This window comes from Falco rusticolus, chromosome 1 (assembly GCF_015220075.1).
Source record: "Falco rusticolus isolate bFalRus1 chromosome 1, bFalRus1.pri, whole genome shotgun sequence".
In the NCBI taxonomy this organism is placed as follows: Eukaryota; Metazoa; Chordata; class Aves; order Falconiformes; family Falconidae; genus Falco; species Falco rusticolus.
Window position 1 is genome coordinate 30468507 of NC_051187.1, and position 17140 is coordinate 30485646.

The 17140-nt window shown below is 44.1% G+C and overlaps 2 protein-coding genes across 3 annotated transcripts; both read right to left on the reverse strand.

The window, feature by feature from the left end:
- Nucleotides 1-151: 151 nt before the first annotated feature.
- Nucleotides 152-8450, reverse strand: DDX55 (DEAD-box helicase 55). Of its 2 annotated transcripts, none has more exons than XM_037375356.1 (14): nt 8312-8450; nt 8001-8051; nt 7837-7923; nt 7106-7197; nt 6929-6991; nt 6042-6191; nt 5381-5570; nt 4701-4783; nt 4179-4310; nt 3094-3186; nt 2407-2521; nt 1536-1704; nt 892-1184; nt 152-389 (listed from the first exon to the last, which is right to left on the reverse strand). In XM_037375356.1, exons 1-14 carry the CDS (start codon nt 8417-8419, stop codon nt 222-224), a joined length of 1794 nt encoding a protein of 597 aa, XP_037231253.1. In that variant the 5' UTR covers nt 8420-8450; the 3' UTR covers nt 152-221. The 2 variants fall into 2 exon arrangements, with proteins under 2 accessions (XP_037231253.1, XP_037231254.1); XM_037375357.1 differs by having other exon boundaries at nt 8281-8355.
- Nucleotides 8451-8880: 430 nt separating this feature from the next.
- TMED2 (transmembrane p24 trafficking protein 2) lies at nt 8881-15589 on the reverse strand. The gene is made up of 4 exons (XM_037375361.1): nt 15351-15589; nt 14041-14233; nt 11563-11670; nt 8881-10380 (listed from the first exon to the last, which is right to left on the reverse strand). Exons 1-4 carry the CDS (start codon nt 15528-15530, stop codon nt 10256-10258), a joined length of 606 nt encoding a protein of 201 aa, XP_037231258.1. The 5' UTR covers nt 15531-15589; the 3' UTR covers nt 8881-10255.
- Nucleotides 15590-17140: the final 1551 nt, after the last annotated feature.

Here is a 17140-nt window from a genome sequence, read left to right on the forward strand (position 1 = left end):
AGAACACGCAGGAGGCTGCTGACTGAACTCTGCAGCTCCTGTCACACTGCACAAGAGCAGGGCTTTCGGCTTGGTTCTCAGCTGCAGGCTGGTTTGTCTGTCTTTATAGACACCATGTCTCTTTATGAAGATTCTGTTCTCTGCGTTGTCATTTTGTTATAAAAATATGGTTTTATTGAAATAGGCAATATTTTAATGTAAAAAAGTGGTTACAATAACTGTCAGCCTTCAGACTGTAAGTCAGCAACAGTTTCTGCTTTGAGTCTACTCTGGCTGCCTGTTAGTCTCTTCTCAAACTCTTCTTCACTAATTTTTCCCTTTTTTAATTTTTTCAAGAGTCTTGTGTCATTCAGCAACTCTTCCATATCCTCATCTTCAATATCAGAGCCCTGTTGGCAGTTAATAAACAACAAATTAAACACAGCACCAAAAAGTTTTCATTCTATACAGCTGAATACAAGAGAAGTTTACAAAGCAGATTTTGCCAGGATTAGCCAAGCATCAGGAAATGATACTCTGTTTCTACCTGCGAAACTGTCTAACACTTGGTTACAAGTGTTGAGAACTGGAAAAAGCAAAGGGGGGGGGGGGCGGGGGAGGGAAATGCTGTCCATCATCATGCCATGCTGCTGCACCTCTGAGAAATAAAAACGTGCTACCTCTGCTGGGGACATTACTGACTAGCATCAGGGTGCTGAGAAAGTGTTTTAGTGTTTGGCTTTAAAATGATTCTCTTAATTTTTTTTAAGCTTTGCCTGCTTCAAGGTCTGAAAAAGTTAATTTACCATTGTCAGTTCCATCCAACTAAAATCCCATGGTGCTCTGCCATTGGAGAGCATGTACCTATGCCAGAGTAATCGCATGCAGTTTAATAAAACGGACACAATTTACCTCTTCACGCTTCCTTTTAGCTGTTACTTTCTTTTTCTTCTCCCTCTTGGCTTTCTGTTTGGACCAGGCTTTGTTCTTTATGAATTTCTTTTTCCCTCCATTTTCCTCTCTTTCTTTTCTTTGTTGTTCTAATTGCCTTTGTCTCTGTTTTTCTCTGTTTTTATCCTTAAATGAAATGGAGTCTGTATTAACAGCAACTGGAGTAAAGTCTGGAAAAGATTTTCCTCTTAGTTCAGGCATCTTTGGCATTTTTAACAATGCAAAACCTTTAGCAAGGCTAGCAAAATCCAGATCTGTTAAAATAAAGATTATAAAGTCAGTTTCTTGCTGGATAAAAAGTTAATTTAACTTAGCAAGTCAGAGGAAAAAAAAAAGACAACAACGCAACATTATCTTCCTGTATTGTAACAATACTAAGTCACCTTTATTTATGCTTTTGTCAGTTTGGTCAAACTCGCTCATGTTTTCTCTTGAAAACAATGAGAAACAAGTTGTTTGAAAAAAATAGTTTTGTCAGAACCTGAGGCTGCAGTGACCTCAGGAATCAGGAGCTGAAGCTTGTGGACAGTAAGACTTTTTTCCCAAAACCAAACACTGTCTTCTGAACAGAAGAGTAGAAGATGCCAGCCCCTGCTGGGAATTACCTCTCGTTCGGAAGATCAGATTACATTCATGTTTGGCATAAGCCTGGACGTAAGACACAAAAGCTTTCATCCCTTTCTCGAACACTGCCCGGTCAGCTAGGGCCAGAGACTGCAGTTTTGGAAGAAGATCTACCACGTTTGTCTGTGGTTTCATTTCCTGCATGGGACACTGAAAACCGGAAAAGAAATACAAAACCAAAGGAAAAGTTCAGCGGAGTGATGTAAAATGCATGTTGGAACGCGTGCTCCTTCCTTCCCTGGTTCATCTTCAGTCAGCTTTGAGCCTCCTTCCTCCTCCTCGGCCATTCCACCACGCGCCCACCATCCAGCCCCACGCAGCTGTCCTACCCAGCAGAGGAGTTCACACACCACAGCTGCAGGGAGGCACCATCCTCCCCTCATACCTTACCAAGCCACGTTCTCATTAGCAGGCTCCAGCAGAATTTATACAGTTAATCCCACAAATGCAGGACCAGGCACGGGTAGTTCTCAAGAGTTACAAACCAGCGGCACAGAGGGTGCAGTGTATGACGGGGGTGGCAGGGCTGGGGGTCGGAGTGTAAGCCAGTGCTGTCCTTCTGGAAATGCTCCATCTACACACCCTTGGAGATGCAGAGCCTTTCCCGGCTCAGTGCATCACGTATTCCCATCACACACTCGGTGGGTAACACTGGGAGTGATTGTGTTCCCACACATAGTTGCATTTGGCGATGAATAAGCAGCTCTCGTCTTTGCTTCAATTTGGCACCTCTGCTAAAGCATTACCGATGCGTATGACCTTAAATTCTACAAATGCCGATTTCAAAGCTCCTGTTAGTAAGCCCATCGCCATGCTCTTCCCTGCTTTGAGGTACAGTGACAGTCTACTGACCTTTTGGTTGATGGAGAGAAAGTTAACGTACGATTCTTCCATGGGAAGCAAAAACACAAGCGCACTACCGACATTGCCAATCCGCGCCGTCCGACCACACCGATGCACAAAGGCGCTGAAACGACACAGCCCAGAGCTGAGCCAGGAGGGGACGCTCAGCCTGAGTGTAAAGCATTAGGCAGGCAGCAGAAGGGCCAATCCTGCAGGACGGGAAGCACAGGGCGCTGTACACTTGAACTAAACCCACCGGAATCAGTAGAACGCAATACAAGAGATGCACAGCAGTCCCACACAGGTCAGGGCTGTGTGCTAAAGCAAGGGGAACCTGGTTTGGGGGTGATGTTTAAGCAAGTTGTATGGAGAACTACGACAACGGAAGCCGAAATACACGGAAAAGCGCCTTTCATGTGAGCTTTCAACATCCCGTTCCTCGAAGAGCGCTCTCCCCACTCCTATTGCTGCTCTCGTTCACCCCAGCATCTCACCTCTCACTACATCTTTCATATTCTCACACTAAGCCTGACACCAGGGTGCCTCTGCACACAAACGTGGGTTCATGTGTGCACTTGGAGCAGCTCCCAAGCAGTGATACCATGTTTTCCACAGCTGCGTGTTCCCAGTTTGGATCGGAACAGTACAGTAATGTGACCAGAAGCAGAGCTAAAGTTTTCAGACCTGAAGGCGTACCTTGCACTGCTCGGTGGGTCATACTGTAAAACCCAGTGCACCTCTGGAATGTCGATGCCGCGAGCCATCACATCAGTGCAAACTAAAATGCCACTAGGAAGAAGAAAAAGAATTTTGTCATTAAACTGTGATTTGAGAAGAGCCGGTCTCCCACCACCCCAGCTGCATATTCTGCATCTGCACTGGACAGTGAGGAACAAAAGGTTTTAAAACATTTGTTTTTTCAAAAGAGACAAAATATTACAAAGTAGCTATAAGGAACATGATTTACATTACATCACTATGAAAAAATCAATTTCCTACGACAAGTTCTGGTTTTAAATCACCACTGCGTCCACCGCAGCTGGATGTAATATGATAAACCTTTTAATAAAACATTTAAGAGACTGAAAAATTTAGCGTACTATTTTAAACAGCTGTTCCAGTCTGTTGGTAATTATTTTTCTTACAACAAACTGCTAAAACTCAGGTCCCATGCAATAAAAAATGACAGCTAGTAAGGCAAGAGTCTCTTAACAACATCCTGCAAAGCTGACAGAACACTTTTCTGCAGGTAAGTTACAGCACTGTGTTGCCATATTTTTCATTATATGCTAACAAACCACAGTCCTGCGTTTCCACTCAGAAAAGGTTATTTTCATTACCACTCCCCTACCACCACCACATTAAGCAGCAAGGCTAACACGTGGTTGTCACACTGCCCTGTGAAAGCAGAAGCTGGGATCGCAGCGGTAACGACAGGTTCACAGCACGCATGTTTGGCCAGCAAGAGCGCAAACCACAGCGGGTCCCAGGCTGCAGGATATCCCAAATCCATCTTCCTGCACCTTCCATGCTGCCACACAGATTATCTACATCAGGCTGGACACGCTCCAGCCACATTTTAGCTTTGTTTGTGATCATACCTTGAGACCCTAACGATAGTTTGTGTTGTTATAAATACATTCAGAACCTACTTGTAGCATTGCCCTCAGCACAGCACCGCTCCTCAGTGCTTCAGTGGCAGAAAAATATTGTCAGACAGAATTGCACACCCCTTACTACTTTTTACTTCTGCCTGGTTTAGCCTTTACATATGTTCTTACCCTGGGAGCTTCCGAAACTCAGTAAAAATCTTGTTACGCTTGTGTTTCATTTTCCCATGAATGCTCATTATTTTCACTTGTTTAATTAAGGATTCCAAAGCCTTCCCATAGTATTCCACACAGGCACACGTGCTGTTGTGACAAAGACAGATGTAAAAGCAAAAGATTATGCTGCATTTTTAATCTGGTTTAGACAGTCATGCTAGAGTGGTCAGATACCTTTAAAAAATACATGCTATTGCCTATTTAAAATATGTACATAATTTTTATAATTGTCATATAACTATCTATAATGCCTTACTTTAAAAATCCATATAAAAATCTATGTTTTGCTTAATACAGTTCAACACAATCCAGACATGAAGCACTGATCAATCTCTTTTTAGCACCATATTCTACATGGCAACTATTAAAATTAATCACTTTTAAAACAGCTGTGTCCTTGTCAATGCAGGGCACAGTTTGGGAATTTAAGGAATACACCACCATACTCTTTTCAGAATGAAGCGCAAACAGCATTACCTGAAAAAGACAAGATGTTTTTCCTGTTTGTGCTGTCGAAGGAAATGCACCAACTGATTAAATTTTTCATCCGCTTTGCAGATCTATACAATGCAAAAGAAAAAAAAAAAAAAAGTAAGAAAATGGACTTGAAACAAAGTGATCTGCCAGTTCCCCCCATTCACTGTGCACCGATAAATACCTACAGGCAGAATTTTTAATACTGATCATTTGTACCACAGTTCATCATGTGGAATGTTACTCTTATGTACCTTGCTTTAAGGAAAAACAAACACTTAAGCTCCCAGTGTTGCCATCCCCAGCCGTAACCCCTCTCCTGCAGCAGCATCCCACGTTTCCCTCAGCCACTTCCCTGAAATGGCCAAAGCCTCCTCCCACAACCCAGCCACTCTAAGCAGGTCAAGGAGCCGCAACAGCAGCGCAGCCAGTTTAGGGTTACAACAGCTCCTGACCACTCAAACAAAACTCACAGAGCAGGAAACAACAGGGTTACTAATTTAGATCTTTCTCGCTAGCTTGATTACTGATCTTTGGAGAACCTGCAAAAGCTTTATGTCTTTGAGACTTCTGGTTCCTCCACTAATGTGACCCTAACAGGCCAAGACTTCAACAACTTATTAATAGAGCCAGGAAAAAAGGAGAGGGAACAAGAAACTATCACGAAGCGCAGAGGTTCACACCATATAATAGTTCTCCAGGCGTGTTGGAGTTTTCTGTGTGTTGCTTGCTGCCACTCCCTTCTCTTTCACGGAGATGCGGACAGGATTCCGGAGACCTGCCCTCACCAGGTTCTCCACCTCTTGAGTTTGAGTTGCTGAGAACAAACCTGTCCGCCTCTGCTTGGGCAAAAAGTCCAGAATGGCATTTAAACTGCAAGTAAGCACATGTAAAATATAATTGTTCCAAGCCTTCCCTCAGAAAGAAGTTAAGTCACTGCAAGTATGAATCTACAAACAAAACAATTTTTATTATCAAGTGCCAATCTTCTATTGAACTAGCTTTCTGAACTTTGAAGGAGAAGAGAGACATCAAAGCTTCTTGGTTAATGTGTTTTAAGCCACTGTGATGTGTAAATAATGGTACTTATTCAAGCAATAATATAGCATGTGCTAACATACATCAGGAAAAAATAAATTTTAAACTCTGTATTCATCAAGGATCCGCTCCTTCCTGATACTCCTCCCCCTTAGCGACTGCTTTATATAGTCTACTAAGCCAGAGAGATAGAAGAAAACAACAAATTTAACTGTAGAGGTCATTGCAGGCCACGCTTATTCACATCAATCATATATGAACTCATGTAAAACTTCAGAAGCATTACCAGAATTATTATTCAAATACCTTGCTTCAAAGCCCATATCTAGAAGTCTGTCTGCTTCATCTAATACCAACACATCAAGAGACTTCACACAACTTGCTAGATCCAGCCCATCGGCTTTTCTTCTGAACAGATCCTCCAAGCGGCCCGGGGTGGCTACAATGATGTTCCCACTGTTCATGAACAAGACAGGCAGCAGTTTGTGACTGCACAGGAAGGACCCTGGGGGAGCTGCTAACATCATCGTCACAGCACAAACCTGCACCCCAAGCTGACTGCGTTCTTCAATAAAACAATTTCAGCCTGCCACGTCTAACTTATACATATTTCATTGCCTTTCAGATGCCATGTTGATGGGAGAAAAACGCTCAGGTGAAAGCACACCATTTGTGGTAATAAAAGTTTAGAATATCATCAGCAACTACGGAAAGCAACTATTAGCCAGAAGAAATATGTGGTACCTCTGTGCAAAAGCCAGCGGCAAATACAATTGCTTCCAAACACCATCGGTATCGGCACCAAAGAGTTGCAGAAAATTATTCATCAGCACGATCTCAATCACACCAGAGCCCACTGCTGGTCCAACATTTACAAGAAAGAAGGAGCCAAAACATTCAGTGAAGACAGTTTTTGGCTCCCCGTGCTGCACGCTGCTTCACCCAGGCAACATGTAAATGGTACCGATTTCACATGTGATCCTTTCCTACTGGATCCTTTCCTACTTCCCATTACAGCTTATCTCACTCAAGGAAAAGAAACCACCATTTCCTCAGCATACCCCCTGACACACTCATGCAATACCATCAAATTTTAGCACCAGCAGAACCAAAGCTCTAATCTGAAACCCCAAAGGGCAAGGAGAAAACTACAGCTGCGACGTATTGATAAGAATTACAGACAATCAACTCACCCACGTTCTTTAAATTTTTCAACATCTTCCATGGGATTCCTACCACCAATTAAAAGAATCTGACTGAAACAATAAACCAGAAAGATTTAGTTAATCTTTGAAGTTTTGCTAGTTTATGAATGACAGAAGTCCAAAGAAAAAGGAACCCAGGTCATGACAAGTCTAAAATTCACTCACCTAAACTTGGGGAAGTGTTTTGTGAAATGTGATAGCACCTCATCAATTTGAATAGCTAATTCTCTTGTTGGTGTGATAATTACAGCTCCAACCTGCACATTAAAAACAAAAAGAATTTATGGAAAATAACAGATTAGAAGCAAGATGTAGGAAAAATCCTCCCTTACAAGCTAAGCGAATGTGAGCCATGCTCATGATCCTAGTTTTAGACGAAACACAGAATCATTTACGTTGGAAAAGATCTTTAAGATTGAGTCCACGTTTCCACAGAAATACAATAAAGTATACAAAATAACAGAAAACATCTATGAAAGAGGTACTATACCAATGAGCAAAATACCTCTGCTCAGAGAGCCATATCTAGTGCTGGTATTTAATAGCAAATAACAGCACGAGTTCTCTGTACACTGAAATGTATTCAGTCAATGGATGATAAAAAGCATTCAAAGACTCGCCCGTAGTACCATCGTTGTAGATATTTTAAGACTGTTTTCTAACAGCTCAGAAACCTTTTTTGGTCACGTCAAATAAGAAGCTGTATCTAAGTGCACAGAAATCGCACCCCTATTTATTGTCAGGCTTTACACAGTTTATTGTAACTGTTACACCAAAGAGCTGAGCACAGTCACTTCACGTGCATGCAATTTTGCTTACTGATACTTCTCCTGAAGCCCTCCAATCTTACTCGCACACCATTAAAATATACTCAGAACTGAGAAACTTCATCTTACCTGCATTTTCTTTAGTTTTTCTTCCCGTCTGAGAAGAATTTCCAGGATGGGAATTACAAACGCTAAGGTTTTGCCACTGCCTGTTACCTGTGAGATGGGAAACAGTCAACCCTGCGTCAGCTCCAGGGACAAACCAAGAAAAACAACAAGAAAAAGGGACTCACCGCCTCTGCGGCAACATCTTTGTTACTCATGAACAGCGGAATGGTCGCAGACTGAAAAAAACATCAAAGAAACATCACAAAGAAGCGCGTTGGCTCTAGTGACACAAGGGACATCAAAGCTCCCTGTCAGCAGCGCCAGCGCCGAGACCTGCCCCGCTGCTGCAGGGTGCGGGGACAGCGCTGCCAGCGGCCCCAGAGCGGCCCGAGCTGGGCCCCGGCCCCGCCGCCCCCTCCCCTGGGCCCGCCGCCCCCCTCCCTCAGGGCCCCGCCGCCCCCTCACCCGGGCGAGGGGCGAGCCCGGCGCCCCCCACCTGCACCGGGGTCATGCGGGCAAAGCCGAGCTCCCGCAGCGCCCGCAGCACGCCCGGACTCAGCGCCACGGGCAGCGACTCCCAGCTCCCCTCGGTCACCGCCTCCATGACTGAGGCGCCACCGCTCCGCCCGCCCCGGGGCCGGCCGGAAACACACACCGCCGCACCTCGGTTCCGGCCCCGCCGCACTCCTGGGCCGGGCGGCAACAAGAACCGCAGCACCTTGGTTCCGGCCCCGCGGCCGCCACCACCCGCCTTTCCCTCCGTGGGGAAACTCGGCAGCAGAAACCTCCCTGTAGATACAACAAAAAATACCTCGGTTTTATGGCGACGGGACTACCGCAGCGAGCACTTCTGCCTGTCTAGAGAAGCACCGTCACACCGAAGCGCCTGCAGCCCCGCAGCCAAGCCCCAGGGTTCGGATCACTCACAGTTTTCCTATCCAACCCACAGAGCGGGATGGCAGTGGGCTGGATTCCCTGTCTCCCAAGAAACACTTCACCAAAACCTTTCTGTTAAACTGTACTTCCTTAAAGTATTCCAAAGGAAAAAAAATAATAAACAAAGTATTTTTTTTTTAAAGAATTTGTTTATTTATCGAACCTGGGTCATATTTAGATTCACAAGCAATTTTTAAATGTACATCTTAGAATTCAATTTTAAGTGTTTTACACAAAAATATTGGCACACAGCAGTCACAGTGAGGTGTAATAGCCACCTCTCTGAGGAACCGCTGCAAGTGTTTGCCCAAGGTTGAAAAAACTTTACCCGGAACATGAAAACCTGTAACAAATTTTAAATTAATTGTACAAAACCGTTTGTGTGTTACTTGTAGAGGCTCCCCCCTGGAAAAGACCCCACCCCACCCTCAAAAATGATTACAACTAATATACATCAGTCACAACATAATCCTGGCTCAGCACCCACATCAGACGCTTCTTGTAATTTTTAACCCAATCATCAGATACCGAGGAAAGTAACTTTATACAAAAACAAATCTACATATGCCTGAAAAAGAAAACACACCAGTATTTAGCATTATGCTAATTATGATCAGATAATGGCAGAGGCTGCCACTTAACTTAAATACAAGGGCTGCATAGCATCGCAATAAACCCCCAGAATCATTAACCCTTTGGCATCAGGAATCCCGATTTCCTGAACACGAACGTGTTCTGCCACAACACCAACAGTCCCAGCTTTGGACCTGTAAAAGCCAAAGGGCTAATTAACCATTGTCTGCCAAGATACTGCACACAATTGGCTTCGATATAAAAAGACTAAAAACCATATGATGAACATTCGGTAATGAGAGGAGAAATTTTCATAGCAACTATTTAAAAGAACTTTGGGAATCAGTTGATGTAATTCGGATAGTTACTGAAGACTTTCTTTTAAATAGCAACTATTTTCAATAGTACACTACATTGGAAGTGGTCAGCTGTCTTGTATTCATTAACAAAAGAAAGCTCCAATTGCTTCTCCTAGGCAGTTTATGTAAATGAAGAAGGGATTATTTCGATTTGGTAACACCTACCACAGGGTTAAAGATGTCAAAAATGCAAAGAGTCATGTTAGGGCCTTGTACCGTTTCCCTAGATAGAACTGCAAGTACTTATGGAAACAGGAAAAAAAAAGTTAGAAAAAGACATCAACATTGCTTGTTACTATGGTTGAATTACAGCATTTGCAGATTGCTTGGACCTCGCTTAGCATACAGACTAGGCAGATTGAAGTGAAAAAAATTATGCCAATTCAGTGACAAGATTTCAGCACAGCTTATGCTACAGAAGATATATAAAAACAATTCATTCTTTAACTAGGAAGGAACATAAGCAAATAAGTTTTACAGTTCAGTAAAGAGGGTTCAGAAACTAAATGACCTTTTTGTGACCAGGATGTTTGGTAGACAGTGAACTGAAATCCGGGACCAGAAAAGTACTCTTAAACAACCCTTCGAACTTCAAAAAACCTCTTCAGATAGTAGATTTGTCCCAGTGTCATGGCAACTAGTACAAGAGCTTCGAAGAATGACCAAAGAACCACTCTGCTGTTTGTGTTGTCATTAACTGTTGGGGAGAAGAAAAAAAAAAAAAAGTAGTAGAGTAACAAAGCATTTAAACCAACCAAAAACACCGTCACTGGAACTGAATTACTGCACATAACCTACTGATATTTGTATCTTCCTCTTTTTTTTTGGGGGGGGGGGGGGGGGCGGGGGAACATTTTGTAACATTACAAGTGTCCCAGAAGGGCTCTGGAGACTTAGAGCTGAGGGGGGAGTGCAGAGTTTTCTGAACAGCCTGCTATGCAAAAGCATAAAAAAATGTTTTAACCTCAACTTCAGACAAACTGCAGCACGTTTCTCTATCCTGCCCCCCTTCAAAGAGGCCAGGCAGAAGCTTATAACTGACAAACAGAATCCACTGGCTTTTTCAAACAACATTTGCATATTACAGTCTCTCAAAGTTAAGATGGGAATTTCTAATCTCTAAAGGTTCGTCATCTCCAGTTCTAAAATTTCGGCATTTTCTTAAATCACACCATCAGTAACGAATAAACCTGGAGTTATTCATAGGTTCAAAAAGTTGAGGGGCCAGTGCTCTAATATTATTTAATATTGATGTTATTATTTTAATATTATTAGTATTTTACTATTATTTAATATTATTATTAAACTTCGTATTCACGTATTAAAAATATTTGCCCTTTTTCTCACTGGGCTTTCCCTAATGCATCACTCAGCACGCTCAGTCACACTTTAAAGCTGCATTTCAGAAAGCAAGGGTTGTGACTGCAGAGTTAGCCCAGTTCTCTACTGGGAAATAACTGTAGCTCTGCTGTATTTCAACGAACATTTAAAAAAAGACTTTGGTTCAATTATTAAGCCACACCCACTTGAAGGATGAAGTAGTAGTTCAAGCAAAGCCTGCCCCTGGGAACTGTATCATTACTGATACCTTCATGAACACACCATCCAAAGAACCACCGAATTTACAACAATTAAGCAAACATTTTGCATACCAGTCTTCAGTAAATGAGAGACAAGCCAATGTAAAGGCGATTGCAAGCCTCAACTACATTCTTTATTGCGTGGGCAGGTCCTTCAGATTTTGTTCCAAATTATCATTTTTGGGTTTGTGGGGGTTTTTTTTCAGTAACTTGGAACAGCTTCCCTAGACTTGTATTTTAAATCACATTTTGTAAGTTCATTTGAGAGGAGAGAAGGCATTTAAGTCAAAGACACGTACTTGCTCTATGTATTCTTTCACGAACTTCCATGTACTCCTGTTCATGCTTTACAGCTGTCATGGCCACTGCTAACTCATTAATCATCTCTTCTAGCTTGTTCTGATGAGCTGCGGAATAATTTCAGAAGCATCAGAAAGTCGGTTACTGACTCAAAAACCAATTTGTCAATATTTATGAACAGTTACACTTAATTTCCTGTTGCAGAAGTTCTGAAAAGTGCAGTCTGTACAGCTGAGAACTTTTTATCCTTACAGCAAAGCAAAGTTTAGTTTTCATAGCGCCGCTTTTCCTAACACATCTCTATGGGATATAACGAGTGGGAAAACATCTTTCTCCACATGTGACGAGAAGGCAGAAGACACGCAATTTAGTCAGTACAGACCACTCATTTCCAATCCAGGCACACTCTTCCGGAAAAACAGAAGGTGAGAGCACATGAGATCCATACCACACACACGTATCTAGTTTGACAATACCATCCAATATATTCCAAGCAAATTATCTTAACATCACAGCTTTTCCTAGTTGTTAAGCTTGCAAAAATAGAACGACTGAGAATTTAGCTTAAGATCATGATGCTGGCAAAACGAGATCACTTTCTGAAGCAACATATCGCATCTTGTCATCTGTGGGTCTAGCTGAAGCACAGCATTCAGCAGAAACAATGCCAAAGGGGCCTGGCAGAGGGCAGGAACTGGCTTCAGGTTCTGGTGCGTCATGAAAGCAGAAGAGGAGGAAAATACCAAACCAACAACAGAAAACTAGCTTGAGAGAGTTCCACAAATGGACAGATCAGAGATCTAAGATTTAGTGATTTGACTGTCAATCACAGGATCTTTTAAATACATTCCTGTTCAAAGAACTGTCCACTCAGAAATTTACAAATTATACGTGTAATTTTCAAAGTTTTCTAGCACCAAGAGAAGTCCAAGATATCGTTCCACAGACATGCCCTGGGCAATCGGCTCTCCTAAAAAGTCATGAAACCCAACACATTTTCCATCGAAGCAACATACTTGGCTTTGAAGCTATCTTATTACATTTTGATTTATAAATTAAGTGTTTCAGATCAAAATCTGAAAATAAAGCTAATCAAAATACACACCTTATTGGGAACAGTCAAAAAGAGGATCAGAGATTAACACTCCTACAAGTTATAATTAAAATCTAAATAGCTGTGTAAACCACACTCCCTTTGCTAATATTGTAAATCCCTTATTTTCATGGCCATTTGGTCACTGCAGTAAGTGCAATTCATTAATAAGAGAAGTTACAGTTGCAGGGATTGTTTAAATCCACTCAAAGAATAAAAACAATCAAAGAAAAAGTGCCTCAAAAATTTAAAGCTGCACTGAATTCTTTACAACAGATATATTCAGACTCTATAATTTAACCAAGTCTTAAAATAATAATGAAAAATTAGGAATTTGTTACTTTTTAAGTTATATCAAGCACTCAATGCACCCAGTTATTTACCTGCTAAAATAGAAAACAAGAATTTATTGCCTAACTATAGTGATTTCTAAATAAAACTTAGTAACTTGTTACCCAATACATTCATTTAATTCTTCTAGAACAAATGACAAAATTAAGTTTTTCCCCTTGCAACATTACTGATCATTCATAACCTAAAAGCAGCTTACTGCTTCCAAAAGTCTTTGATTACTCAACATTCACCTTAGCAACAGAAAGCAAACACCATCTAAAATATCCAGCGCTCTTGGATGTGCAGTGTTTTAGTTTAGTTTCCCCTAAAACTCCCGATTAAATCTTCTATTAGCCAGAAAAAAGCACCTGAAGGCAAACAGTCACAGTTCAAGGACCTGATCCCAAGAGCTGCTAGGTGTATAAACCTCTCCATGGAAGCTTGCAGGTGCTCAGCATTGCTCAGAATCAGACCTTTTATGTAGTTTATTAAAAAGATATTCTCATGCTACAAACAAATGTTACAGAGAAAAAGCAAACGTTAGCTGTTAGTGAATAAACATACGCAAAAGACAAGATGCTAATGAGCTTTCAAAAAGCAGTACACATACCATCCCAGGTATCTCCACCACCTAGAGAAAAGTGTAAGAGATGAACACAAGTACAGGACAAAAGGCTGCAGATAAAACAGTAATTTACATGGCTAAGAGAAAATTTTTTATATTAGGACATTTACAAAAGAGCTCGACTAATGCATGTAGCAGCCTACATACCGCTGAGCAAACTAGAAATCAGAGAATGAAACTGATAAAAAGACTAAAAGATAAAAGCATTAGTTTCTGCAGATGGCCAAGTGATTCTCTGGTGATTCTGCATTAAATCATGTAATGTGGTCTAAAAACATCCATATCCATTTTAGCTGTGCAAGGGAACAGCTAACTAAACAGCCTGAAGAAGCAGGAATTCTGCGAATCCTGGTCAAGTTCAGAAGTCATGCATGTAGGGAAAAGCTCCCAAGCTGGGGCTCATTTCTTTCCAGGAGTCTTCCTCACCTTCTGTCTCCATGTCTTGCCCCTTCGGAGCTTCCCCGATATCAATAGTGAACATCACTATCTTGGGAGTCATGGTGGACATTCTGTTGCTAAAGCAAAACTTGTAAGTTCCATCCATGTGGGCAGCAAATGTGTATTTTCCACTGGACTCTCGATCGCCTTTATAAATTCCTTTATTATCAGGCCCTGTAATCTGGATGGGGAAAAAAAGTATCACACATTTTATTTATAACAGAGCGGGTTTAAATACACCATTACATGCATATTCTGAAATTACTCAGTCAGAACTACCAATACCATCTGTGATCTGACTGGTTTGGCATTCTTTGTCCTTTCCCTCCCCACAACTCAAAAGCAGTGATGCATTTTTCTGCACAGAAGTTGTGGTAGGTTGTTGGGGTTTTTTAAAAAACTTCTTGGTTAAAAAAAGTCATACAAAAGCCTCTCTTACTGGCCGAGATTACTGGCCTCCTGTGGTCAAGATAAGAAGCACTCAAGAACAAGTAAACCATAAGCTACCTACAGCTCTGGCTGACAGCCACATTCCCCCATCTGAAGGCGGGGGGGGAAGACATTCTCCCATATGTCAATATTACCCCTGTGCACTGTTGCGGTGACCATTCCGAACAGACTAAGGGCTCGAGCACTGAACCCTCAGGGTCACTGTGATCTTACAGCTTCCATCCCACCAGGCTCCCAGACTCTGCGGCTGAGCTTCCAGCGGTGACATGTGAAGGGGAACGCACAGCTCCCTGACCACGTCCCGGTACCACAGCCGTGTGCAATGACAGCATTGTACCCACCCTCGGAGGTGACCCTCTCACGCTGACGTTACCCCACACAGGCAGCTACCTGCTCCTCACCAAAACGAGAGGAATCCTTATTCACCACTCTCCTACCGGTCCGATGCCTCGCTGAAGGACTCGGCTACAACTTTCACGGCTTTCAGGGCAGTAATCAACCCGAGTAAAGGCGTCTTATGAGTCAAGGGGAACCACACCGCTCCCAAACAACCAGCGCGTTTTTGTAAAGGGTATTAATTCATTCTTCCCGCCAAACAAGTTTTATTACGAATACTGAACAGAATAGCGAAGGAAACCTGAGGCGGGCGGCCCCAAAAGCAGGCAGACCGGGCAGCCAGGCCGGGCGGCCCCAGGGCACGGAACCCACCACCGCTGCCCCGCCGGGCTCTGCCCCAGCCACCACGGCCTCCGCACCCCCGACGGCGGCGGGGCGCCGCCCCGGGGCTGCCCCCCGCCCTCAGCGCGGCCCAAGGCCGGCCGGCCCGCCGCCGCGCCGGTCCGCCTCACCTCCACGTCGATATCCAGGAAGCCCCCCTCCGCCACCTCGAAAATGAGCCCCATCTTCGTGCCGGACGGCACCCGCTCCAGGAAACACTCCTCAGCGTGCGCGTCGATGCTGACGAAGTAGGCGGCAGCCGGGGCCGCCAGCGCGGCCAGCAGCGCCAGCACCGCCCGCACCGGCGACATGGCGGAGCCCAGCGGGAGGGGGCACCGAGCGGCGGGCCAGCAGGAAAAGAGGAGGGGGGACTTCCGGCTCGCGCCACGCCCCTTCCGGGGCACGGGGCCGCCGCTCATAGGCCGCCGCAGCCCCACTGCCACGTACGGCCTGGGCTACGGTGGCCGCTGAGGGACGCTCAGGAAAGGGACCGCCTAACCCCTGAGGCAGGGGCGGTGCGACCTAGGAGGCGGGGCTCGTGGTGGGGAGGAGCCAATGAGCGCGGAGCGGCGGCGGCGAGAAGCCAATCGGAGAACAAGGCGGGGGAGGGGCGGGGGAGCCGGCCTGTCAGAAAGGGCGGGAGGCTGAGGAGGCGTTGCCCAGCAACTGGTGGCGGGATTGTGGGCCGCTGTCTGGCAGCGCCTGAGGCCGCTCCCGGTCCCCGGGAAACCTGAACTTGTACCGTAAGGGAGCGACCTGGGGAGCGGCCAACCATCGAGGAAGTCCCAGAGGAGTCCGGCCCAGGGGCTGTTCATGGCGCACAAGGAGCCCAGCCAAGGTGCACAGCAGGCTCCTGCATCACTCGGGGTCGCTGTGCATAAACAGCGGTTCCTTGCCTGGCCCTGCTGAAATCCTAATTTTCAATTAACGCTTCCAGTCAGAAATACAGAAGGTCGCGCTTGAGCTTAAGGAAGTCTGTTTTCATGACTAGCTGTTTTAATTATCCACAGAAGATTTAAAGACTAAAGCACAATCTGGCTTTCTAGTAAAATATTTATGTGTTTGGGTTTGCCAAGTGAGTGCCAGCAATTGTACTCCTGGTAATGCTCAGAGATTGTGTTTGTCATCGGTTGTATGATCAATGTAATCCAAACACTTGGTTTACATCAGTAAATTTCTGCTCCTCTCCCTCCAGCTGCCAGTTCTGAGCGAGCAGAGCTGGCTGCACTGGTGCAGGCTCAGGGTGTGGAAAGGAAAGCTTTCAGCAAGAGAAGCATGAACTTGAAGAGTTGCAGGTCACGTACGCAACTGGATAAGAGACCTCTCCTGCTGAGTCACTGCAATACTTCCATCATTTTCCATGAGTTTGGATCAAGCCAGCCTTGAAGCTTCTCCTTTCCACAGCATGAAGTGCTGTGCTGGTTTTTCAGTTGTAGTTTTAGCCTTGCCACTAGCATGTTCTCTAAATTATTACTTCCCCCCGCCCCCCACATGCATTTGTACTTAACAATGGGAACTCATTTAGTACTGAATTCTGGTGACATGAACTCTTTTTCTCACCTCTAACTTGGATAAAACAATGATGTCACAGCACATCTATTCCCCTGAGGTACTCCAGAGTGTTCTCCAAATGTTCTGTTCACACTGCTACCTCTTCTCCTGCTTTCATAAGCAGTCTGTGCCAGGAAAGGATGACCATGCCATTATTCATCCTCATACTCTCTCTGGAACTTTATACAATATCCTGCGGTGTTCAACTGTGGCAATAAATTTAATGAACGATATGTTGATATATTTTTATAGGATATCATTAATTATTATTATAAGTTAGGCAGTTGAATGTCAAACTCTGATGTTTGGAGACTTTTGTTACCCTCCCAGCTGCTCAGTTCAATGAAGGTGAGTGCCTAGTGGCACCTGG

Excerpts from the sequence above, each read along its gene's own strand:
- DDX55 (XM_037375356.1), bottom strand. The coding sequence starts at position 8,419 with ATGGAGGCGGTGACCGAGGGGAGCTGGGAGTCGCTGCCCGTGGCGCTG. Across the intron at positions 5,571-6,041 it reads GATATGGGCTTTGAAGCAAG|TTTAAATGCCATTCTGGACT; the intron begins GTATTTGAATAA and ends GCTTACTTGCAG. Across the intron at positions 1,705-2,406 it reads TTCTCTCCATCAACCAAAAG|TGTCCCATGCAGGAAATGAA; the intron begins GTCAGTAGACTG and ends TCCGGTTTTCAG.
- TMED2 (XM_037375361.1), bottom strand. The coding sequence starts at position 15,530 with ATGTCGCCGGTGCGGGCGGTGCTGGCGCTGCTGGCCGCGCTGGCGGCC. Across the intron at positions 11,671-14,040 it reads GCAAGACATGGAGACAGAAG|CTCATCAGAACAAGCTAGAA; the intron begins GTGAGGAAGACT and ends ATTATTCCGCAG. Across the intron at positions 10,381-11,562 it reads TGAAAGAATACATAGAGCAA|TTAATGACAACACAAACAGC; the intron begins GTACGTGTCTTT and ends TCTCCCCAACAG.